Source organism: Pinus tabuliformis, chromosome X (genome assembly GCF_031772625.1).
Source record: "Pinus tabuliformis cultivar Carrire ecotype Pingquan chromosome X, CPIR1, whole genome shotgun sequence".
Classification (NCBI taxonomy): Eukaryota; Viridiplantae; Streptophyta; class Pinopsida; order Pinales; family Pinaceae; genus Pinus; species Pinus tabuliformis.
The window spans coordinates 1,177,426,836-1,177,454,329 of NC_142308.1; the positions used below are offsets into that span (position 1 = coordinate 1,177,426,836).

A 27,494-nucleotide genomic window follows, 5' to 3' on the forward strand; every position below is an offset into this window, starting at 1 on the left:
GTGAGCAAACTTTGGCATGAGCGATTTGGTCACTTAAACTATCGCTCTCTTCAGAATCTATGTGAAGAAAATATGGTGACAGGTCTTCCAATGGTATCTTGCAGAGATGGTGTTTGTTTCGGATGTGTACTCAGAAAACATCATCGGGACAATTTTGAAAAACGTGCCTCTTGGCACACCTCAGCCCCCTTACAGCTCGTGCATAGTGATTTATGTGGTCCACTTCCAGTTGTTTCATTCTCTGGCTACAAGTATTTCTTAACTTTCATTGATGATTTCTCCAGACGCACTTGGGTATACTTCTTAAAACTCAAGAGTGAAGTATTTAACATGTTCTTCGCCTTTAAGGCCTTTGTTGAAAAACAATCTGGACATCAACTTCTTAAGCTAAGATCTGATAATGGCAGAGAATATGTTAACAACAAATTCATCAACTTTTGCACTGAGAATGGAATTCAAATGCAACATATTGTTCCATATACTCCACAACAAAATGGTGTAGCTGAAAGGAAGAATTGCACCTTAAAGGAAATGGCTAATTGTATGCTTCAATCTAAAGGACTTAGTCTTAATTATTGGGCAGAAGCAATTAACCGTGCAAATTACATAATAAATCGCACTCCTACTAAGGTTTTAAAGAATATCACTCCAGAAAAAGCATGGAGCTCAATCAAACCAGATGTAAGTCACTTTCGTATTTTTGGAAGTGAAGCATGGGCCCATATTCCAGATGAGAAACATAAAGCTTTAGAACCTAAGAGTGAAAAATGTATTTTTGTTGGATATTCTGAAGATGTCAAAGGATATAGACTTATTCCACTTAAGTCCAAAAATGTTATCATTAGAAGAGATGTAAAGTTTGCTGAAAATATATCGGCCTACGAGCCTAGTTCGGCGAATGTGCCACCTCTCCCTATTTCTTCTACTTTTGAAAATATTTCTTCTTCAGATGATGAAAGCGAGGATGAAAATCCTCCCCCACCTTCTCAGGATCCTCCTTTAGCTCCTCAGCTTCCAAAATGGGTCTGTGCTACTCGGGATGCAGCAGGTGATCTTGCCGGTGATCCTACAGATCAGCAACGTACACGTTCTCAGTTTGATAGAGCCTCTTCTTTACTGGCTCAAGCTTCAGTGAATTATGATCCTGACACCTTTGCAGAAGCTTCAGGCCATCCAGATTGGGAAGCAGCTATGAATGAAGAATATCATTCATTATTGGCAAATGATACATGGGATCTTGTTCCTCTACCAAAGGGACGAAAACTTGTTAGATGCAAATGGGTTTATAGAACCAAGTATGGACCAGATGGGAAAGTTGATAAACATAAAGCTCGTCTTGTTGCTAAGGGTTTTCACAAGTTGAAGGCATTGACTACACTGAAAACTTCTCCCCTGTTGCCAAAATGAACTCTATCCGCCTTGTTCTTTCCCTTGCTGCCTCTTTCAAATGGGAAGTCCATCAGATGGATGTTAAATCCGCCTTCTTGCATGGGGACTTGAAGAAATCTATATGGAACAACCTATTGGCTTTATACAAACAGACTCCAGCCTTGTATGTCGGCTTAAGAAATCCCTTTATGGTCTCAAGCAAGCTCCTCGAGCTTGGTATGCCAAAATGGATAACTTTCTTTTAGAAAATGGCTTTTCTAGGTGTCATTCTGACAATACTGTCTACACCAAGAAAGTGGGCAAGTCTCTTATCATTCTTGTTCTTTGTGTTGATGATCTTATCCTGACTGGTAGTGATCCCAACCTTATAAACCATGTGAAGTCTAGCCTTAAAAGGAAGTTTGAAATGACAGACTTAGGACACTTACATTATTTTCTTGGTCTTCAAGTCTTGCAATCCAAGGAAGGTATTTCCCTTTCCCAGTCCAAGTATGCTTGTGATATTCTACGCCATTTTCACATGGAAGACTGTAAGCCAGCCCCTTCTCCCTTTCAGTCTGGAGTCAAACTTTCAGTGACTTGTACTTCTCCTGAAGTTGATGCTACCTTATACCGTCAACTTGTAGGAAAACTTTTGTATCTAACCCATACTCGTCCTGACCTTTCCTTTGTTGTTGGCCTTGTTGCTCGGTTTATGCAAAACCCACGTGAAAGTCATTGGAAAGCAGCTAAAAGAATACTTTGTTATGTTCAAGGTACAGTTCAGTTTGGGATTCATTACAGTGCCGAAGTAGCTCCTCTATTGGTTGGTTTCACTGATTCCGATTGGGCTGGTGACCCTGATGATCGGAAGTCTACTGCAGGTTATGTGTTCACTCTTGGTTCAGGACCTATTACATGGGCTTGCAAGAAACAAGGTGCCATTTCTCTTTCTTCAGCAGAAGCAGAGTATTGTGGTGCTGTAGAAGCTCGTAAGGAAGCCTTGTGGATTCGTCAGATCCTGTCAGAGTTTGGCTTTCAGCAGCAACATCCGACTACACTTTGGTGTGATAATCAAAGTGCCATTCAACTATGCAAAGATCCAGTCCAACATCAACGCAGCAAACACATTGAACTGCACATGCACTTCATCAGAAAGCTCATTCATGACCATGTTCTTGAAGAGCAATATTGTTCTACAGATGATCAAGTTGCAGACATCTTTACAAAGGCTCTCACAGAGGCGAAGTTCACTAAACTTCAATTTATGGTTGGAGTTCAGGAAGATGTCACTAAGGGGGGATAGGCTCTAGTGCCTCCTTCCTTCTCCTATTGTGTCATATTTGTAAATCCTTCAATCCTATCCCAAGTTGTTCTTAAGGGGGGATATTAGGATATTCCGACACATAGGAAATAGTTAAGTATAACTTGGTCTAGTATAGAGTTAGGTAAAGTGTGTTTCTTTACTATGCACATTTTGTAACTTACAATCCGACGGTCACAATATGTAGTGATCTGACGTTCATTCTCTCATCGGTATTACCGACACTTGATCTGTGGCTTAACACCCGATTGGTCCATGATCTCTATTCAAAGAGCATGAAGGATCATTTGTAGGTTAACCGTTCATGAGAGAAGCTTATGTAAATCTTCATTCTTTTATTAATAAATTGCCTGAAGTGGCCGCGTTGGCTCAGGCCATGGACTGTTTCCCTCTTTGAGGGTTTTAACCACGTCAAAAGTACTGGTGTATTGATCTGCGATCTGTTTGTGAGAGGTGTCCTTTGGTGTTCTGTCTAAGGAACTTACCCTGTAAATTCCTACAAATTTGATAGTTATTTTTGGACAACTATCCCCGCAAAAAGCCAACTTGGGAAAACCAGTGCAACAGATGAGGGTTTTATTATTAAAGTTCAATAGCAATTTTGAGTGCAATAATTTAGATGCCCAGCTGCCAATCTAATCTGAAGAAAATACTGGGAAAAATAATCTGACAATTTTTTCTCACCCCACAGCTATTTTCTAACTCCGAAATAGCTTCCCAGCCTCTGCGCTGTGATGCCTGCGTCACCCTATGGACAGTGCCTACGCTAGCCCTCTAAAGATTTCGGCCTTCCTTCCTTCGACTCTTCCAGAAACTGAAAAACTTTCTCCCGAAATGCTACTGCTTTCCTCTTCCACTTGCTACTCACCCTCTGGCTCTATCTTCTCTGCTGAGTTGCTGCACTGAGAAAATCGAACTTCCTAGGCCACTGAGTATCTGCACTTGATGATCTCCATCTCCACATCGACTTTCTTTTATAATCCACTGTTGGAGCACCAACAACCAAGATTAAAACTTAAGTAATGGCTAGGATCAATTCTAGGTCAATCTGTGTGAGTTTCTAGATGATTCACGCCTTATCTCAATTAACACTGATTAATTAACCATATTCCCTAAGTTTAAACTTAGGAAATATCTAAAAATCGGTTAATAATCTAATTAAGACACTTCTAGGTAGAATTTCCAGAAACGATTTCTAAGTTTTGGAGATCTCATGTATCCTAGCCTCTCCACAAAATTTTGTGGCTAGAACATATCCGATTCAACAAAAACTAACACTTTGCTAGTCAGATCCATTTGCAAAGGAGAAGCAGTTCCCACTTTGATGGGTCGATATCCAGTGGAGGTTGAGTTATGTTCCCAACAATGCAAGTTTTCCAGAGATTATCGTAACACAGCTGCAGAGGTCAATTCAGTCTCATGGGAAGGTTGAATTGATTTGGAGGGGCCAAGTAGCTTCTAGGAGGGAAAATCAGCTACCATAAGTGAAGGGATAAATTTACCAGAGGTTTGCTAATTTATGGCAACCAGTGGTATCACAGATGTCAAACACCAGCAACATAGACCATTTCGACTATAGCATGTTCCCACAAATCAAAAATTTTGATATACTCACTAAGCCTTGGGAAGAGCCAAGTTTGTATTCTTCTGAGAGGAGATGGGAGTAGTGGAGAATACCTTCCTTGCAAAGAGGGATTGTTAGTTTTTGAGGTAGCAGCAGACAGGTGCTCTAGTCTCTATGGCGTCTAAGAGGCTAAGGAACACAAGATCTCCAAAACTCATAAAAGGTTTCAAGAGAAACTCCTTAGAAACACTTCAATTAGATTAATTAGTCAGAATTAAATATTTCCCTAAGTCTAAGTTAAGAAAAGTGGTTAATTGAATCAAATTAATTGAGGGAGGTCGATTTTTCTCTAGAGACTTCCCAAAAAGTGAATTGATGGAGTCAAGATGATCATGGCCATTGATTGAGATATGATAATGGTCATTGGTTACCAAACAGAAGATTACAAGTGTAGGGTCGATGGGCTTTGGGGAACACATCGAGTGAGTTCAAACAGTTGGACTTGCTGTCGCTCAGATTGTATAGGCACCACAACAATGGCTCAAGGCAGGGGTTGTCACTTTTATCCCCGACCACTCTATTCTAGTTGTCTCCCAATAGCAGGCTATGGGGGGTAGTCCCTATGAAGCAAGATGATGAAAGACGAGTTGGGAACCAACTTGTTTGGGAGACACAGTGGAGTGGCCTAGTTACTTGGTTAAATTTAGCAAGATTTAAGGATTTAATTAGATTTAGAAATGAGATCAGTGCCTTGTGGAGTCAAAATTCTTGCTTATTACAAATTAAGACCAAGTAATTAGATGGACAACTGTTGCTTCAATGATTAACTAAACTATATGCCATGCAAAACCAAAGACCTAGGTGAGATGCAAGGATCTTGGTTACTTTTGAATTATATGCCTAGTCTAAATGGAACCTCTCTCTTAACTGTTTTGAGACCAGTCTTTAGAGTAGGTTGTGGGATGGAAGCCAACGGGAAGCAGGCAAAGGCTTGATTAACGATACCTTCTCCTGTGAAAATTCTTATACTTAAGGAACCTCTACTGCAGCAAAACTAAACTTACTTCTCCTACTTGATTTTAATATACATTATCAAGTTATTCTCTGAAAAATACTGAAGTAAATTACTTCTGCAACCTACACCAATTTAATTTGATTACATGAAACAAGAAACTGAGCAAAGAACAAGATACATAGGACATCGTTATTTTTGGACAAAATAGTCCCGGGAAAAACCCAATGCGGGAAAACCAATGCAACAGCACTAAGGGTTTTATATTATTAAGCAGTAATTCTGAATACAATGTTGGATGCTCTCCTGGCGATCCAGTTACAGAGAAAAATATAATGGCAGAAAACTGAGTGAGATTACCTCACTTCACTTGGCAGTTTCCGGCTGATCCGGCAACGGAACAGGCGAACCCCCAGCTATCTCTGCGTTGGCCCTGCGTCAGCCTCAGAGCCTTTGCGTCAACCCTGCGCTGTCTCTTATGCCTCTTGGCAGCTCCCCAACAGTTTCAGATTTTTGCGTGAAGGCAACTTCCCTTTTGCACTGGCCCTTCTAGCTCTATGTCAAGCCTGTGTGGACCCATACTAGCCCAGCATCAGTCCCTCTAGGTGTTGCGTTGCCTCCACTAGTGGCTCTCCGCCTCTCTCCCTAGGGTTTGGGCAGATTCTAAACAAATCAGGAGATATTAAAATAATTAATATTTTTAATGGAGTCCCTAAGTTTAAACTTAGGGAAAATAAAATATTAATGTGTATTAATATGAATCTGTGTTAGAGTGGTCCAAAAGACATGGATCAAGCCAGATCTAATTTTAGCCGTTGATTAGGGACTTAATCTCGGCCGTTGAAATGTCAACAGGAAAAGTATAAGAGGAGGCTTAAGGGTCACTTGGAGAAGACACCAGATAAGCAGTCCTTCTATTCTCTAGAGCGGGGCTTGCTAAGAGAGATAGAATCAGTGATCGGGAGAGCAACTGAGCGGCATTGAGTACAGAGCAACAAAGAAGGCAGAGATTGTGCCGAGAGAGCAGTGCAACAGCCAAGGAGGGTGACACAGAGCCTGCAAGGGCTCACACAGGGCCACGCAAAGGCAGCCAAGTGTTGCGCAGAGCACCAAAGGGGCTAGCATAACTGACGTAGAGGCTCCCAGAGCTGACACAGGGCCTCCTGGGGCTGACGCAGGGCCAACGTGAGACAGAGAGGGGCTAACGCAGTCCAAATTGGGCAGACGCTGGGGTCGCAAGAGTAGTTTTGTGCTGAGGAGTTGCCGGAAGGGTTTTCCGGGGTTTCAGCTAGGAGATTTCTCTCAAACTGTGAGGTAGATACTAAAGAAATTCTCTGTTGGGTAGGCCAGTTACGACACCCAGATTGTACTCTGATATTGCTTAATAAGAAAACCCTCAAATAGCTGCACTAGTTTTCCCGCATTGGATTTTTCTGGGGACATTGGTCCAAAAATAATGGTGTCATGTGGTGTGTTCTTTTTTCTTTTAGTTGCTGATCTGTAATATGTTGAGCATGCCCTAGTGTTTATTTTCAGTATTTACTTTGTAAATAACTTGTTAAAGAAAAATTAACAAGTAGGTAGGAATAAATCAGGAAAAGTGCATGAAGGGTTTCTAAATTAAGTAAACTTAGAAACTTCAACATTTATGAATGAAAACCAAGCCTCTTTCTTATACTTTTCACATTGAGACTTCAACGGCCGAGATTAAGTCTCTAAACAACGACTAAGATTAAAAACTTGACTTGATCCGCTTTCTAGAACATTCTCGCCCATATTTTGATTAATACCCATTAATACTTTAATTTTCCTAAGTTTAGACTTAAGAACTCCATTAAAAATATTAATTATTTTAATAAAATACAATCTGGGTGGAATTTCACCAAATGGTTTTTGGGTTCTTTAGAACTCGTGTCGTAGCCTCTCCACCATTTCATGGCTAGAGCACATCCGATGTTACCAAAAACTAACACTCCCTCTTAGTGAGGAATGTGCTCTAGCAACAATGTCCAACTGCACGTTGCATTGTCTCCGAAGCATCTCCTTTCCACACTGTTGCTGCCATCAACATTGTGCTACTATTGCTACTGTATTGTTGCCCATGACACTGCCACTGTTACATTTCTACTACAGCTCCCTCTCAAATGCTACATTTTCTATGTTGCTAGCACTGCCACTGCATTCGTATTGCAACTCAGTTGTTGAGAGAAGCAACTGAAAAACACCCAAAATTACTGAACTAACTGTGTTCAGCATAATACCATGTGAATGTTGGAATCTGACTGCTACTAGTCTCTGACCCTCTGAATCTTCTACACTGCTGCTAACTTCTGCAATGTGCCATCTACACTGCTACCAACCTTGCTCTGCGTTGATCAGTCTCTGGTCTCAGGCTACTGTCTCTCCAACCAACCCACTGCATCATCTAACACTAAGTCCATCTCGCTATTGCTGAATCTCGGGCTCCCGTAGCAAGGAATTGATCCAAGAGGTGGGTTCCTCAAGGATCCTGCCCACATGTAGTCCTCCAGACTACAGTTCTATATCACCCCATTTCCCTCCTGGAGTTATGTGGGCACTCATGGCAACTCATATTCGTCAATTTTTGCTAGAGCAGCCTTAAGATCGTGTTTCCCTTCCTTATCTTTTTGCTTCAAAGGACACTGGGATGCAAAGTGGCCCATCTTGCCACATCTAAAACATTTCCCCTTCAAAATGTCCTTCCGCTTCTACTTTTGTTGTCCCTTTGATGCTAGAGCTGCGTTCTCCTCCTCCTCCTTGGTCTTTGTGCCACTCCCACTGCTGCCATTGAGGTTGACCTTAACCAGATCCCTCCTTAATTCTTCCTGTTGAAGGGTTGCCCACATCTCCTCCCATGAAGGTAGTCTTTCCCTACCCAATATACTTTGGACGAAGACTTTCCATTCATCTGAGACTCCATTCAGGGTCATCCTTACCATTGCGGTAAACTGAGGAGTAGACCCCACTACAGCAAGCTGGTCTTTAGTGTCCTGAAGACGTTGAAGATAGGAGTTAACCCCTTCTCCCTTCTGCATCAATGTCTGCTGCAACTTTTGTTCTAAGTACATCTTCCATTGTTCGGAAGAACCTTCATACAGTGAAGACAAAGCTTCCCACATTTCTCGGGTTATATCTTTGCCCTGCAAGTGTGAGACCACATGATCTCGAACTCCATCAACTATGTGCCTCTTTGCATTTGCTCGCTCAGCCTTGTACTTCTTCTGAACATTGTCCATGGGAACAGCCACAACACTCTTGACGTAAGCTTCGAGATCGTACTCCTCTAGAACAGCTAAGATTCTAGTCTTCCATATGACATAATTGGAAGCTCCTTCCAACCTGTCCTGATCTCTAAGCCCATGTGATGCCATCTCACCCAAACTGTCGAATTGACTCCTCTAGTCACTGTGCAGCACTCGTCTGTTGCTCAACAAGTGAAAAATTCAAACTTTTGGCAAGAAAAGTCTTCTGAGGAGAAAATTCCCCTTCTATGTGTTCACTCTTTTCCGAGGGATTTCTGCCCTGGCAGAAACTGTGCCCTTCAAACACTGCGCTAAGGCTCTGCGTCACTCCCTCTACCTCTGCAAGCTCACGAACCGGAAATCGTACCTCTCTTTCGACTCTCTCAAAGAGATATTTCCTCGGAATCTCTGCTTTCCTGGCAAGGACTGTGCAATCCCTTCAAGGGGATTCGAATTGCTGCCAAATGCAACTATTGACCTCTCTTTTCAGCGTTGGATCTACGCTTCCTCTTTCAAAATCAATGTTTTGATAACATGTGAAAATTCCTATACTTAAAGAACCCCTACTGCAACAAAACTGAATTTACTTCTCTTACTTGATTTTAATATATATTATCAAGATATTTTCTGAAAATTACTGAAGTAAATTACTTCTACAGCCTACACCAATTTAATTTGATTACATGAAACAAGAAACTGAGCAAAGAACAAGATACATAGGACATTGTTATTTTTAGAGAAAATAGTCCCCGGAAAAACCCAATGTGAGAAAACCGATTCAGCAGCTCTAAGGGTTTTATATTATTAAGCAGTAGTTCTGAATACAATGTTGGATGCCCTCTCGACAATCCAGTTACAAAGAAAAATATAATGGTGGAAAACTGAGTGAGATTACCTCACTTCACCCGGCAATTTCCGGCTGATCCAGCAGCAGAACTGGCAAACCTCCGGCTATCTCTGCGCTAGCCCTACATAGGTCCTGTGTCAGCCTCAGAGGCTCTGCATCAGTCCTGCGTCAACCTCTCCCGGCTATCTCCTGGAGCTCCTGTGTCAACCTCTCTCGGTTATTCTGGCAACTCCCTGGCAGTTCTGGATTTCTGCATGAAGGCAATTTCCCTTTTGCGTTGGCCCTTCTGGCTCTGCGTCAAGCTTGCGTGGGCCTAGACTAGCCCAGCGGCAGTCCCTCTAGGTGTTGTGTTGCTTCCACTAGTGGCTCTTTGCCTCTCTGCCCAATATTCCCAAACTATCCATGCCCCTCTACTGCAGAATGATCACTTAGTTCAAATTTCTCAGCTTCCAAGCCCCAGAAATTTCAAACTCTAGATCAATTCGTTTTCTCGATGTGTATCTGAATGAACCCCAAGCCTCCTTATACTTTTCTCGTTGAGACTTCAACAACGAAGATTAAGTCTCTAATCAACGGCTAAGATTAAAAACTTGACTTGATTCGCTTTCTAGAACATTCTCACCCATATTTTGATTAATACCCATTAATACTTTAATTTTCCTAAGTTTAGACTTAGGAACCCCATTAAAAATATTAATTGTTTTAATAAAATGCAATCCGGGTGGAATTTCACCAAACGATTTCTGGGTTCTTTAGAATCGTGTGCCTTAGCCTCTCCACCAATTTCCATGGCTAGAGCACATCCGATACTATCAAAAAATAACACTAGTGCCTATGGCATTGCAAAGACTGTGGATCTGATGACTGCAAGGTCACTGTGTTAACCACTAGAAAGGTGTTGAATCACTCAAGCTAGGTGAAAAAGGGTGGCCCTAAAAATCTATCAACCAAGCTTATGCTTGGAGGTAAATTATTAGTGCAAGCTGGGCCTAGAATGTTTATGCAATGAAATGAGTGGGTGGGTATTGATTTAACACTGTTTATGTTCTTTAAGTACTTGATGTTAATTTCCTTGTAGCAACAGTACTTAATAATAAATTGAAAGACAATCATAAAACAAGACAAGTGCTTAATGATACAAGTGTAAATGTTAAACAATGGATTAATACACAAGATGCTTAAAACAAATATCTAATTCAACAATGATTACTTGAGACCATTTAAGATATGCCAATGACCGATTGTTAAGAGATGCTCACTTAGAATGATAACCAATAAGATGCCAAGTGCTTAAGATAGACAACAAAGATTTCAAAACTTCATAAGATTATGGTCTTTAACTTAGAGCAATTATCCAAAGGTTTCAATTAGATGCTAAACACAAAGACGCCAATTAGATTTTAATGCTCAAGTAACTTAAACCATTAATGAGATTAGAGGATTTAAAGCTTAGATGTGCCAAGTTAACAAATTTTCAAATCTAACACAAGACAAACAATTGTTAGAACTCAACAAAATAAACCACCATGAGCCAATTTAATCATGAAAGAGCTACTTATGATAAAGTATAGGACAACAGTAAGTAAATCACTTCCAACCAAGAAATTATTAAGCATGTAAAACTGAAAAGGACCAATGAGTAGCCTAATGACTTGCCAATTGATAAAACAACTTTGCCAATGTAAATTTATGAATCTTTGACCCTCTTAGAATGTTATATTCAGAAAATATCAAATCTGATTATGCCTTTATAGCAGTAAGTAAAGTGAACAAACAGTGAGTTATTGATGCTACAACAAGTACCAAAATATACCCAAAACTTACAGTAAGCTTCCCAAACTGAAAAATTAGGTTTTTAAGTGATTTAAAATGCAATATTCAGAAAAAACAGATCTGATTTCACAGTTATGTAGAGATATTCTGGCAAGCTAAAAACTAGATCTAGGCTAATACTCAATGCCCAAGTGGCCAAAATTTGTGAAAAAAATTACTATGCAATTCTCTGAAGCCTAATAAAATCCTTCTTTTCTGGTTTTTCCCCACTGTCGAGTTTTCCAGGGTAAAAGTTGTGTAAAAGATTGTATGCTTAGATTTCTTGTTTCTCCTGTTTATAATTTGTTAGAAGCTCAGCTTTATTAATTGTGCGTAGATTTCAGATCTATATTTTTCTAGGTTTTCAGTAAAAATAAATTTCTAGGTATAAAAATTTACAGCCACATTAATCGTTTGGTTGGGCTTAGAGAAACTAACACAGTCGCTGAAAATGTACTGTTCTAATGTTGGTTTTAACATTTTTACAATCTTTTGTTTCTTTTCTTTTTGGAAATATGATGTACATAAGGCAAGTGTTGCAGCCCATGGGTTGTTTGAACACAGAATGTTTTGTAAAGGCTGCCAACAAGGAGCCTTGGACGACTGAAAATAATATCATAGGATAGATAAAGAATCAGTATGAAGGACAGTTTACTAAACTGTATTTTTTTGAGCCTGTAAATGCAATATGATGTATATTCTAATTTTGCCTCTGAAATATTGAATAAAAAGTTTTTTTCCTCAAAAAAATTAAGGGGCAGCAACAAAAACTGACAAGCAGCTAAAAAATGTGTTGTGGCAACAACTTGAACCATAAATAATAGGACATTTAAAGAGTACGATGAGAGTGCAAATGCAGTAGGGAATGCAAGATGACAAAAATGACAGGAATCAGAAAATGCAATATAGACTGTCAATCTTGGATTATCTGAGACCATGTGATGGCACACAGCTGAATGTTAATAATCAACATATTGAATGAAATCAGAATATAAAATCGTGTTCATGCAATAACAACCTAATTTACACATGGTCATATCCCTTACGAGTACATTTAATCACTAGAAATATATCATTATTATATCTATTTATTATATAGATATAAAGCCAAACAAGAATTTTCATTGATAAAAGGGAAGAGTAGAATATACTTTTATTAAGAAAGAATGAAAAAATCTGGCAATCATGGAAGTCACAAACATTTTTCTTCTCAGGTTGCCATGTCTTTGGTTTTTCCATTAAGATATTCCCTTGGGATATATAGCTGCTTCAAAATCAGATATTTCAAATACCACACAAGCACCTTAAAAAAGTTGTGAATCTGAGGAATGAGGCGTTGATTAATGTCAAAGACCAGCACCATAATAGAGGATAACCAGGCTTCAACCATTAGAACTTCTTGACTTTCAACATAATGTGTGTTTATCCATGGAAATTGCTAATAACTGCCCCATGCATTATGGTGCAGGAGCTTCTCCAAATTTAGTATCCCTTATTTAAAGAATGAACAATATGCAAAAATGAACAAAAGTAGCTTCTACTGAGGATGAAAATTGTAGTATACCCAATAGGAATCCATGGATGTCGTGAATAGATAACTCAAGAGTAAAAACTAAATGAACACTTAGTTCTATAAATAGTTCCATAGTAATAATGACCATCCAAGCTGACAAAAACTTGCACACATACATAAAGGAAGATAACAACAATTGAGAAAAGGAAAATGAGAGCATATTGTATACAAAAGAAAATGAAACTTACCCTGGTGATAGTTCATCATCGAACACTACAGTTTCGACATCCAGAGCTCGAATAGCAGCCAATACCTCTCCAACTTTACCAGATCCAATATATGTTCTAGGGTTTGGACTGCCCAACCTGTTTCCAAAATTAGGAAAAACAAAGAAACAATATCATAGATGTATTTCAACACCATAGAAATGCAGAAAAAATAAAAAATAGTGCCCATTTATCTGACAAATATTTGAATGTTCTCAAACAGAAATCAAATGAATAGGCAACAGGAGGTTGCATAAAATCAAATATCATTCTTGGCTTGGTTTTAATATAAAAGTGTCCTCATATAAAGACAACATAGCAAATTGCAGCAATTCAAATTTTATGGGGCGCCTAATGGGAGAAGAACATCAAATAAAAGTCAATCTTGGCACTTGAGAGTTCAAGACATGCTACTATCATATGCTTTTATCCTATGATGCTTATGCAAAACATATCATCAAAAAGAAAAACATTCATAAAGAACCTAGAAGTTAGTGAACCTTCTTTAGTAATAAAGATCCTTCACTTCTTCCTTCTCTGCCTTCTTCTTAGGTTCTCCCACGGTTTCGGCCACATGAGCTTCACTCTTGTCCTTTCTTTTATTGTTCTGTTGATTTGGACAGTCCCTCTTATAATGTCCAAATTCTTGACACTTGAAGCATTGAACCTTGGACATATCTTTCTTCTTGGACTTGCCAAACTTCCCTTCTTCATCTTCTTGACTCGGGCTAGAAAGGCTTGAGACTACTCATCAGATACAATGCCATCCTTGACCTTGATCCTTGACTCTTCCAGTATGCATTGTGCCCACAACTCATCAAATGGAGTTGAATCTTTCTTGGAGTATATACTTGTTGCAAAGTTGCTCCATTCCAGTGGCAATGCATTTAGAATACATATGGTTACCTCGGAATCAATGATCGGTTCCCCACGTCCTTACAAATGGTCTCTTAATTGAGAGACTCTCATGAGGAAAGATACCATATCCTGATCCTTTGATTTCTTAATTCTATATAGCTTGTTCCGCAGAGACATCTTTTGATCTGTTGTACTTACAAAGTGCAAATTTACTAGCTTGTCGTACATGGCCTTGGAAGTCTTCAAATTTTCCACAAAAGGAAAAAGAGAATCCTTGATTGATTCTACTATGATCCTTTGAGCTCTTACTTCCCCTTTCTTGTACCTTGCTAGTTCTTTTGTCTTGTCTTTCCCAGTAAAGTAATTTCTCTAGTAACATATCCCATTACATCTTGTTATGTGAGTATCAAGTCAATCCTCTTGTTGACACCTAATCCGAAACGGATGAGGTGAAGCCGGACAGTCATCTAGAAGATGAACTAATCCGTTTTGTATTTGTATAAATAAAGTGCTAGCTAATGAATAAATCAATCAGAGTTTTCTCTCGTTCAAATGAGGAGTTACCCTGGCCTGACATGGTATCAGAGCTCAGGTCCCAGTCCCTAAAATTAGCTGTAACTCCTGCCTCTGCCTCTGCGCTCTCTGGCCTGAATACGCTGCCTCTGTCATGCGTTTTATTCAGGCAATTCGCTGCCCCTCTCTGCGCTGCCTCTGACATACCTGCTCTGACATGGTATGTCTGACCTGACATATCTGTCCCGGGTCTGACCTGACAACACACTCTGCTCCCATCCGTTTTTTTGTCTTGAGTACGCTGCTCCCATATGCACTCTGCGTCCCATATACGCTGCTCCCATAAACACTCTGCTCCAGCTTCCGTTTCCACAGATCGCGCTGAGACGCTGGCACTTGTGACCGCCAAAGCCTATCCATCTCGACGCTGTACGTTTGGAGTTGAGATAGATCATGCTTGAGATTCTGTGCGAGGTCGGGATTGCCGCTGTCGTCGTATGACCGCCATGACCTTTCACGGAGAGATTGAGATATGTTCAAACAAACCAAAGCAGAATACAGCGGTGAAGAACGATAGTATTAGCGTGTGGATCGTTCAAATGACATGGTTATAAAGAACTGCGTTTGAAGACTGCAAAGAGACTGCGTTGGTATCGCTGCGTTTTTTTTGGTATCGCTGCGTTTTTTTTAAAGACTGTTCTCATTGATAAGATTGGTATCACTGCGTTTTTTTAAAAGACTATTCTCGGCAAAGAGACTGTGTTGGTATCGCTACGTTTTTTTTTTGGTATCGCTGCGTTTTTTTTTAAAGACTGTTCTAACTGATAAGATTGGTATCGCTGCGTTTTTTAAAGACTGTGAAGCCCCTCCAGAAATCGATATGGGCAGCGGCTACCATGGCGTGAAGCCCCTCCAGGATACCACAGCGTTTTCATGTGATATATATATGATAAATATTGATATATTGATGTATGTGAAGCAGTGAGCGCCCTCGTTTGTGATATATTGATATATGTAAAGCAGTGAGCGCCCTTTGCTTTTTGTTGAGATATTGATATATGTAAGCAGTGAGCGCCCTTGGTTTCTGTTGAGATATTGATATATGTAAGCAGTGAGCGCCCTAGTTTTGTTGAACATATATGTGAGCAGTGATATATATATGCTATGGAATGTTAAAGGAAAATAAAATGCATAAGGCTATCATATAAGGATTTTTTTTTCTCTCTCAACAGAAGTGTTTTTGGCAGAGATTTTTTTTTACAGAATGCATTCAATCATTTCTATGGTCGGAATAGTTCTCACTGGCAAGGAGAACTATTCTGAATGGTCTCGGATGGTGAAACACACCCTCATCTACAATGAGCTGTGGAAAGGAGTGTGTGTCGGAGAAGAAGACAGAGACCCTGTGCAACCCACATCAGACAAAGAACTCGCCATTTGGGAAAACAAGAACAGCAAAGCCTTTGCATTGATCGCAGCATCTGTCAATGAGGAAGTAAGTCGTCATATTTCATCCTATTCCACTGCCTTTGAAGCTTTACAAAAGCTGAAAGAACTCTATGATACACATTCTGCACTTGAAGTTGTTCAGCTCATGATTAAACTCTTCACTCTTGAACTGAAAAATAATGATCCTCTTACTCTTGCATCTGAAATAAAGTCTATAGTGCATGATATTAAATCCACTAAGGTTGAGCTGGATATCTCTCTTATTGCCTTTCTCAAATCACTCTATCCTACCTACTCTAACTATCTTGAGTCTTTACAAGCAAATGGAAATCTTAAAGATATAACCTTTGACACTCTTGTGAAAAAGTTTGCTGAAAGAGAGAAAGCCTTTGGAAAGAAAACAGTCCCTGAATCTTCTGAAGAGACTGTTTGCCTTGCTCATAAAGAAAAGCAGCCTGCTCAAGATTCTACAAGAGGAAGAGGTGGACGAAGAGGAAGAGGAAGATACTTCAGAGGCAGGGGGGGCAGACATCCTCAAGCAGAAAAGGCAGATCTGCATTGCATTCGCTGCAAACGAAATGGATCACATGATGCTTCTACATGCAAGCTACCATGGGACAAGATTGAGCAGAGAAGAAATCAGCAGAAAGGTAAAACTGATGACACAGACAAAGGTAAAGCACCTGAATCCGCTCACTATATTGAGGCACAATGTAACATTGGAGTAAATGAAGATCTGTTTAATGCTTCACTTACTTCTTCGAAAAATGACTGGTTGCTTGATTCAGGAGCAACCTGTCATATGACTCATAGGAAAGATTTCTTTGAAGATTTCACTGACAATGTTGATGGAGCAGTATACTTTGCAGATCAGTCAAAAATCAAGCCATCAGGGCTTGGCACAATCAGGCTTAAACTGCCTGGTCTTCCAGACTTTCTTCTGGATCATGTTCTATATCTCCCACAGCTGAAGAGAAACTTGCTGTCCCTGGTCCACATCCGCCAGCAAGGTCACTCCATTCACATGTTTGATGGCAAGCTTGAGGTAAGAAAGGCATCTGACCACTCACTTGTCATGAGGGGTATAGAAGAAGAAAGACTCCTTAAACTGCAAGGAACCTCTGCTCGTGCACAACATTTTTCATATGTTTCTCATCATGATGAAAGTACACTTCCATCAAGTTTATTATGGCATGCTAGATTTGGACATTTAAACTATGATAGTCTCCGCTTGTTGAAGAAAAATGGTGTTGCTGGTTTGCCTACAATTCCTAGAAAACATAAACAATGTGATGCTTGCATTCTAGAAAAGCACAGCAAACAGTCTTTTCATGATTCACATTCAAGAGCACATAGGAAGCTTGAACTTATTCATTCAGATTTATGTGGTCCAATGCCTGTTTCTTCTGCAAATGGAAATAAATATATCATGACATTTATTGATGATTACACCAGAATGTGTTGGGTTTACTTATTGAAGAACAAATCTGATGCTTTTCAAACATTCAAGAATTTTCATAAGTGGATTGAAAATGATGCACAATCTCATATTGGGTCTATTCGCACTGATAATGGAAAAGAATATACATCAAATGAATTTGAACACTATCTTCGCCAACATGGGATTAAACATCAAACAACTGTGCCTTATAATCCTCAACAGAATGGTGTAGCTGAAAGAATGAACAGAACAATTTTGAATATGGTACGATCCATGCTTTTCTTCAAAAATGTAAAGACAATGTTTTGGGCTGATGCTGTTCTATGTGCTGCATATATAAAGAATAGATGTCCATCTAGTGCTATAAGAAACAAGACTCCTTATGAATTGTGGTATGGACATGTTCCTTCGGTAAAACATCTCAGGATATTTGGTTCCACCTGTTATGCTTTAATACCAAAGGTACATAGAAACAAACTTGGTGCTAGAAGTCGTAAGTGTATCTTCCTGGGGTATTCAAACACATCTAAAGCATACCGCCTTTATGATGAAGTAAATAAAAAGTTTGTTTTATCTAGAGATGTCATTTTTCTTGAATCATCCAAATCTGACAGTGTTGTTGAGCGGCAACTTGATCGCTTGGATAGATTCACAAAACCGAAATCATTTCAAGAGTTTGATAATCAGATTCCACATCTTGAAGGGGGGATTCCTATACTAGATCAACATGTGGAATCTTCTTCTGAAGAACAATCTCCCCTGCATGACACTCCAACAACGGATGATGCTTTAAGTGATGTAATTGATAGAATTGGGAGACTCAATCTTGATTCAGACCCAACTCAATCAACAGAACAGCCTGGACCATCTCAGAAAGGTCCCCCAAAATGGCTGACAAAGACACTTGAAAGTGTTCATCCTGATGAAATTGGAAAAACAGGAACCAGAAATTCAAACCGACAAGATGGAGGTGATGTAGATAATTCTAATTCACCTGTTGATATGGATGTTACTTATGATTGTGAATTGAACTTGTCTACAGATTTTGAACCAACTTCCTTCAAAGAAGCTGATTCTCATGATGAATGGAAAGAAGCGATGCAGAAGGAGTATGATGCCCTCATAAAGAATGGCACTTGGAAGCTGGTTGATCCTCCATTTGGAACCAAACCAATTGGCTGCAAGTGGGTCTACAAGAACAAGTACAAAGCTGATGGCTCACTTGACAAGCACAAAGCTAGGCTTGTGGCAAAAGGTTTTGCACAGAAGGAAGGGGTCGATTATGAGGAAACTTTTGCTCCCACAGCAAAATGGGCCACCATCCGGACACTCTTTGCACTAGCTGCTCAGAACGGTTGGAAAGTCCATCAAATGGATGTAAAAACTGCATTCTTGAATGGAGATCTAAAAGAGAATGTTTTTATGTCCCAGCCTGAAGGATTTGCTGTGAAAGGACATGAACACAAAGTATGCAAACTTGTGAAGTCCTTGTATGGCCTCAAACAAGCACCACGAGCCTGGTATGAAAAACTAACTGAGCATCTTCTGAAACTCAACTTCAAACATTTTGATCTTGATGATGCAACTTTATTTGTCAAGAAAGTTGGCAAAACAGTTGTATATCTTGTGGTATATGTAGATGATCTTTTAATGACAGGGAACAATGAAAGCTATATTGCATCCATAAAGAAAGAATTAGGAAAATTTTTTGAAATGACTGATTTGGGCTATGTTCATTACTATCTTGGCATTGAAGTAACCCAACATCCAAAGTCCATATTTCTTTCTCAAAAGAAATACATTGGAGATTTGTTAAACAGATTTGGCATGACAGAGTGCAATCCCCTTTCTACTCCAATGGAACAAAACTTGAAGCTCACATCTATTGAAGGAAAAGAATTTGAGGATGCAACAAAGTATAGACAGCTTGTAGGAAGTCTCATCTACCTCACTACTACCAGACCAGACATTTCATTTGCTGTTGGAATCCTCTCCAGGTTTATGCAAAAGCCTTGTGAGGGACATTGGTCTGCTGCAAAAAGAGTTCTAAGGTACTGAAGGGAACTCAAGACCTTGGAATCAAGTATACACAGGTGGACGACTTCAACTTGATTGGATACTCTGATTCAGACTTCGATGGAGACAAAGAAACAGGGGTATCTACTTCAGGATATACTATGAGTCTTGGATCAGGAGCTGTCTCCTGGAGATCACGCAAACAATCAGTACCAGCAGATTCCACAACAGAAGCAGAATATGTGGCAGCAGCTGAAGCAACGAAAGAAATTGTGTGGCTCAGGAAAATTCTTGAAGATTTGCAAGTAAAACAAATACAATCAACTCCACTCATGATTGATAACACATCTGCAATAAAGTTGGCCAAGAACCCAAAGTTCCATGATCGTACTAAGCACATCAATACTAAATATCATCTGATCCGACATCATGTTGAGGCCAAAACAATCCATCTTCGTCATTGTTCCACAAACGAGCAAATTGCAGACATCTTCACCAAAGCGCTTGGAAGAGAAAAGCTTGAAAGATTCAGAATGATGCTTGGACTCACCAACATCCCTTCAGATTAAGGGGGGGGAATGTTGACACCTAATCTGAAACGGATGAGGTGAAGCCGGACAGTCATCTAGAAGATGAACTGATCCGTTTTGTATTTGTATAAATAAAGTGCTAGCTAATGAATAAATCAATCAGAGTTTTCTCTCGTTCAAATGAGGAGTTACCCTGGCCTGACACCTCTTCTTCCATGCTAGATAGTTTGTTGCCCCAATGAGCTTGTTGCTCTCCTTCTAGAAAGAACTTATATGACTTGAAGATTCAGCCATTATGAGAGAGTAAAGTACTTACTTGAATAGTATCTCCCACCCTCTTGATGTATTCAAGACCTTCAAATAGTTCTTGATGATACCCTTGAAATATGTTCCCTAAGATTCCTCCACGAACAACTTCCAAGATTGATGCCTTCCAAGTAGACTTCCTTTTGTGAGATCAACACCCTTCTTGCAAGATTGATGTAGTCCTTGATCTTCTTCAATGTAGAAACCCTAGATCAGAAGGTCTTTTATCAACGAGCCTTTAACTAGATCCCTTCAAGAGACAATCTTCTTCTTTTAGGCCTTGAGAGCTTCTTATCCCTTGATCAATAATTCTTTCTAGTGTCCTTTCGATTGCCTTCCTTGCTCACCTTAGCTCTGATACCATGTTAGAAAATGTAAAGTGGCAGCATTTATAACTTATTTTCTTTAACCTTGATACTTGCTTGTGAAATTTAGTTATCTTCTTTATGTTCTTTAGTTAGATTTTATTCATCAAATAATATCAAGAAATTGCAATAACAAAAGAGGACACAAATATAGGCTCTAAGGCAGGGAAAAACCCCTCTAGGGGGAAACCCGAAAACTCTTCTCTTCTTAGAATCTGCTTCGAATGAGATACAATGACCCAATCCCTAGACCAAGTCCTTCTCCCATTACCAAGTCATCCCTTCCTCAAGACCTTCCCTTAAATTGCTTCTTCCTTGCAACTTCGACCTACCAACAATTGCCCAGCTACTTGACCCAACAACTTCGTCCTCCCAGCAACTGCTGCAGAAACCCTAATTTATCTTCCTTTTGAGACCTTCCTGGAGCAAAGCAGCTCTCCCCAAGGTCAACATTGTCAAGACAAGGATTTCGCTCTATCCAACAACTTGTTCCTGAAATTTTGCTCCCCAGCAATTGAACCTGTAACTTTGGCCTCTTTCTGGCTGCAGAAACCCTAGCTTCTTCACGTGTGTGAGAGAGATAGAGCCCAGAAACAACAAAATTCGTCCCCCTAGCTTCTCTTAGACTTTCGCTCTCCTTTTCCCAGCTTATTAGCTACAGATCAAACTCTTTCCTTGATAGATCAAACTTGTGAGTGAGTGTCTTCAAATGAGGTCAAACTACTTCCTTTTATAGCCTTCTCAAGGGGTTGAATTCCCTCCTTCAGGCCAACTAGAGGATCCCAAGGCCAACTTGTACTCTTGGATATTCCAAGACTTTCTAGACTCAAAAATAATTCGACTTACAATTACAAATTGCCCACAAGGGTCTTATAAACATGGTGTTGACTCCTTTGACTCATGATAATAAATCCTAAGACCTAACAAACCCTAGAAGCACGTAGAACATGCTTTTACCTAGAAGACCATCAATAGTGAGCATGAAACCCATGCTTTAATAGTAATAATTTCTTTCTTCTTTTCTTGTTTGTTACATAGGATACATATTGAAATCAGTGCAACAATTAAGAAGACTGAAACTAGTTACATTTCTCAACACTAGGTGTGCCCTAGAAGGGAAACCTAGTTAGTTCTCCTTGGATAAGGTGGTCTTCTTAAGGGTCATATAAACCTAGTATTCAATAGAATAAATCTTAAGAGACCTTTTCCCTTGTCTTACCTTTACCTAATGAATAACTTGGTGGAATTTCCTCCCACGTATCTCCTCAAAACCCTAGGTATAGCATAAACCCTAATTAGGTTTCTTGAAGATAGCCAAATTCCATCTAAGGTGTCTAACCATCTTACAAAGCTTCTTGGGAGGTCCTACATCATCTAGAAGGTCTTGACTTTAGGCATACTCATCATCATTGCAAATCTCAAAACCTAAGTCTAGATTTTCCTCCTAGGTCTTTCTTAGAGAAGTTCCTTGAAGCATTGAGCCTTATATTGTGTCTCTCTTTGAATGGGCCTTCTAAAATCACTTCAATCCTAATTGACATGTCATCTTCAAGTGATTTCTCTCCTACCAAGACTCCTCCCATTAGTGAAAGCCCATAAAGAGCAGGGGACATTAACTGAGGTGACAATGGATCCTTGTCCCATTGTTGTCACTTAGTCTAGTAGTTGTCCTTTAGGTTCCCATCCTAGGGCCCTACTACATTATGTGGCAACAGGTCCTTAACCCTCTAGATTTGTAAAGGGAAATTCAAGGCTTAACACCACGTTGAGAGGGGTTGCTTCTAGGTGAATTCAAAAATTGTCAAAGGGATTAAATCATCAATGGAGGCAAATTATTTTCAATACCAAACCCACTCCCCTGCATCACAAAGCAATATCAACTTAGGAAGGTATTAATTTCACACTCCCGCAGAGGTGAGGTAAGTAAGACGCATGTATAAAACTCAGCAACCACTTTTTACTAAAATACTCCAAAAAATTTATTTTAACCACTGTTACCCACCATTTTGTGGTGATATCCCTAGGAGAAAATTTTCTCCAAGATGGTCCTTAGTCAGCAGCCAGCAGCCCCTCGCAACCACCAATTACCTCGTTGTGCCATTTCTCCATCACTTGAGCTAGCCATGTGGTCCCTCACCCATCTATCATGATCGTATGTTTGAAGGTAGGCCTCCCAAACCTAAAGGTATGCCTTCCTGGTAATTGAGTATTGTAATTTGCTTATCATGGACACTTCTGGGCATGGATTAATGGGGGGATTCGGCGGAAAAAGAAGGCTAGGTATGTGCTCTTGTCCCCTAGACCTCTTTTGGGTGTTAACCTTCGACCTTAGTCCCGTGGCATCTCTTTTACTGATATTTGGGCTTTAGGGATGGTATAACATCAGAAACATCGATTTTGGTTGCGTGGTTCCGCTCCCTCATCCACATATATCACTCCCCTTCCACTCATTATAACCCCATTCATCATTTCTCCTACCTGGGTTCACATTCCTCCACTAGTTCCACACAGGGTTAACCTTCCCCTTCCCCTTACCCTTGCTCACACCTTGGGTCGGGCCTGGAATGATGCCCCGGAGATGATGCAGTTGAAAAGAAAACTAAAAGCATAATTGGCCACATTCAATAGGAAAATGTATCACAAAATGCAAAAGATGGTCAGGACAAAGTTACAAACACATTTAGCACATGGGCAAAAGCCAATATATGAGCTCTACCCCATCATCATGGCCATCACCCTGGTTCATACAAGCCCTAGATGAGCCTCCTTTATCATTCAGGAACCCATGATTGTCCCGACCCCTGGTGGGCAATGCGCCGCCCTACCTTAAAGGGGGTATCCACTGCTATATCTCACACATCATGCTCTTACCCCTTGAGCCCCGAGTAGTCAATTAAAGAAAAATCATAAAAGGAAAAAGGCATATAAAGAAGGGTGGAAAAATCAAGGTCATGGCACCTCATGTACCCCGATTGCCCCCTCCTATATATTATATACCCAAGTGTGGGCTTCCCTTTTATTCGCTACCCTTGTAACCTAACATGTGGCCCAGGGCTGCCCATTTCATTTCCAACTCCATTCATCTCTTTATCACATGTCACCACCCTTTAAAGGATGTACCTTGGACATACTATCCCCTTTAAAAGTAGAAACCACCTAATAGGATAATCGGTTAATCCCATTTGATCTTGGAGACATTAGCACATGCCCAAGCCCATTATGAAAGGGCATGACCATTATGAAGTCCCCACTTGTTGTCCATTGTTTGTAAGCTCTTTTACTCAACTTCCTTGATGACTTGTTGTACTGGAAGGCTAGGGGACACATTAGACCTTATGCGGCATTGCAGATGGTCTCCGTTTTGGGTTTGGTCTCCCTATACGGGGTCCTGACTCCTAAACCTCCAGAGGGCTACAATGGCACATGTAGGGTGTATATTGAGAGCCATGGGCCTCCACAATGTTGAAAAGTGTAACTAGGTCCGGTCTTCATAATGACATGTGTTAAAATTGGCAACCAGGGCAAAACTTCATGTGGGTCATCTTATTCATTGCTAATAATATTTTTATTAGATTCCTCTCGTCGAGAGGTATAGGATTGATATAAATATCATCCAATTCCGATAAGTATTCATGGAGATATGAATTTATTTTGATTATGGAATTATTATCAAGCCGACCTACAACTCATGTAGGCTCAGAAGCCCAACAGTCGCATCTATTCACCCACCAACATTGTGTATAAATATAAGAGGACTTTTCCTCATTTGGAGTCACTCATCTCATCACATCTCTCTCTCTACTGTGCAGATATGAGTCTCTTCTCTACTGCGCTGAAATGGGTCTCTCTCTCTCACACATGTGAAGCCGGAAGCTGTTGAATTTGAAGCTGCAACTGCAGAAGTAAAGATTGACTTGCATGGCCTATAAGATCTCTTCTTTGGAACTGTGCTGTAGGTTCATCTGAACCTCCTTTAAAAGCCGCAACTTTTGGTGGTGGAATGAAGTCAATCCGACGAACGGTTTGCAAGATATCGACTGCCCTAGTTTGAAGCCGGAAACTGCTGAAACTGAAGCTGCAACTGCAGAAGTAAAGATTGACGTGCGTGGCCTAGAAGATCTCCTCATCTGAACTGCGCTGTAGGTTCATCTGAACCTCCTCTGGAAGCCGAAACTTTTGGTGGTGGAATGAAGTCAATCCGACGAACGGTTTGCAAGATATCAACTGCCCTAGTTTGAAGCCGGAAACTGCTGAAACTGAAGCTGCAACTGCAGAAGTAAAGATTGACTTGCGTGGCCTAGAAGATCTCCTCATCTGAACTGCGTTGTAGGTTCATCTGAACCTCCTCTGGAAGCCGAAACTTTTGGTGGTGGAATGAAGTCAATCCGACTGTCGGTTTGTGAGATATGGTCTGCCCTAGTTTGATAATGAAGCTGCTAATGCTGATGCTACTGATCTAGGGTTTGCTACTGCTGATATGAATCAGATTTATTGTACTATTTCTCTCTGCTGAATTATTGAAGATAAAAGAAGATTTGATCAAAGGGTTTCCCCACACATTGTGGGGTTTGTCCCTGGCTAGCCGCCACATCTTGTGTCTCTTGTCTTGGCTTGTTTTCTGTCGATCGTTTAATGTTCTATCTGCACTTTACTTTATGTACATGTGATTGCTAATCGGTGGAATATAATAAGAAAAAGAAGTAAACTGTTATAAGCATAGAACATACCATAACTTAACATGGTATCAGAGCCGAGGTGAAGACAAAGCCCGAGCAAGAGCAAGAGCAATCATTGAAGAGAAGATTGGCAAGGCTATCCTAAAAGAACTATGGGGTCCTCAACACTCTTTCCTGCCGAAGACAAGCTCCGTGAGAAAGCTGACTATCACGGATGAAAGATGTCTATCGATCTAACCCTTGAAGATCAAGGAGTGCTGGACCATGTAAGAGGCAATATTGTTGAGCCTTCATCAAATGCATCTGTTGCTGCCTGGAACAAATGGAAAAATGGAGAAATCAAAACAAAGAAGATCATCCGGGACTCTATCGACAAGCGCTTGGTGGCCTACATCTCTGATCTAGACACCTCCAAGGAAATCTACGACAGACTGGTGAGTTTATTTAAAGTTAATGATGCAAATCAAGTTTTGTTTCTTAGAAATAAGCTGAGGGAAATCAAGAAGGGTAAAGATGAAAGTATGCAAGCATACTTCTTAAGAATCACCGAGATCAAGAACGATCTCCTATCTATTGGGGAAACTATTACTGACAGAGAAATGGCACTCACAACTCTTGAAGGATTACCATCTGAATGGTGTGTGTTCAGGACTACTCTTCTGAACTATAATGTAATTCCTGGTTTCGAGGAATTAATGGCTAGATGCATTCAAGAAGAAACAAGGGAAGAAGTGTAAGAAATGCCCATGCCTAAAGGTCCTCCTGCTGCCTTTTCTTTTCATGCAAAGAAAAGAAATAATTCCGGGACTAAATCAAAAGGAAAGGCTTGACCTAAGGCTAGAAGAAAATGACGATGTTACATTTGCGATAAAGCAAGTCACTATGCAAGGGAGTGCCCTGATAGAAAGGACTCACTCTAGGACGATGATCAAAATCCCTCTGATGGCAATCAAAGGAATGACAAATTCAACAGCAAAGGTAAGAGGAGAGTTGGGAATCAAGGAAGAGGACAAGCATTCAAGAAGGCCAGAAATTCCAGGATGTATTAAATGCACCTGACCTCAAAAAGAACCTAGTGTCCATCTCGAGAACGGAAGACAAAGGCTACAAGGTAACCTTCAGCGATGGCAAGGTATGTATATGGAAAAATAATGTTAAAGATGCCTTTTACTCTTGGGTTTAGTGTTGATTCATTATATCAGGTCGATGGAAGTCTGCTAGGTGTCATGTCTTATGACACATCTCTTCAGTCCGAACTTTGGCATTAGAGGTTTTCCCCCCTTCATTATAAAGCTATACTCGGTGTAAGACAAATGGTGATAGGGATGCCCGAATTCTGAATAGAGAATGAAGGTGTATGTCCAGGATGTGCTGAAGGAAAGCTCAAAAGGGGACCATTCCCCTCAATCCAAAGCAAGACCTCTGATATATTACAATTGGTTCACTCAGGCATACCTAAGGTTGGCATTAAGAGGGAGACTACTACACCACATACTCCTGAGCAGAATGGTGTGGTGGGAAGGAAGAACCGCACAACGATGGAAGCTGTCTGGGCCATGCTACATGATCAAAGACTTCTGATGTTTCTATGGGCTGAAACTACAATCACCGTCGTATATGTACAAAATTGATGCCCTCATCAAGCATTGGGTTCCAAGACTCCTAAAGAAAAGTTCACCGCAAGGTGAACAATCTTTCGCCTTTAAGGAGCTCTCAAGAAGCCAACACCAGGGAACCGAAAGAAAAGGATGATGAATCAATGCCTGATGTAGAAGAACCCATGGATCTGATAGATTCTCATCCACATGAGCCTTCCTCTTCTAGGAAGAGGCCTTCATGGCTTAGGGGGATACTTGATGATGCTAAAGGACATGTTGCACCCTGAGGAACCTTCCGTCAAAGTAAGAAACTTAATAGGTATCAAGGATACCTGACCATCATGAGCACGATCATACAAAATGAGCCTTCGTCATTCTCAGATGCCGTCAAGCATCAAGTATGGAAGGATGCTATGACCGTAGAATATGAGTCTATTATGGAGAATGATGTCTGGGAAGTAGTTCCCAGACCCTGGACAAGACAATTGTTACTTCAAAATGGCTTTACAAGATAAAGCATGCAGCAGATGGAAGCACGGAAAAGTATAAGGCTCGTTTTGTTGCTCGAGGTTTCTCCCAAAAGGAAGGTATAGACTATGATGAGATATTTGCACCTGTTGCTGATATACGACTATCCGCTCGATCATAGCCCTTGCCGCTTCACAAGGATGGAACCTACATCAGATGGATGTCAAGACTGCATTCTTGCATGGCTCGATCAAAGAAGAGGTCTACGTGGAGCAACCCAAAGGATTTGAGATTTATGATCGAAA

At 40.4% G+C, this 27,494-nt stretch overlaps 1 protein-coding gene across 13 annotated transcripts in view; it reads right to left on the reverse strand.

The window, feature by feature from the left end:
- The window catches only part of LOC149144141 (GTP-binding protein, HflX), a 473,086-nt gene that overhangs the window by 330,750 nt on the left and 114,842 nt on the right, over positions 1 to 27,494 (reverse strand). For all 13 annotated transcript variants that reach the window (XM_089446973.1, XM_089446961.1, XM_089446960.1 and 10 more), the window contains exon 3: positions 12,952 to 13,068. In XM_089446973.1, the coding sequence (XP_089303099.1) occupies positions 12,952 to 13,068 (117 nt within the window). The remainder of the gene's footprint in view (positions 1 to 12,951; positions 13,069 to 27,494) is intronic.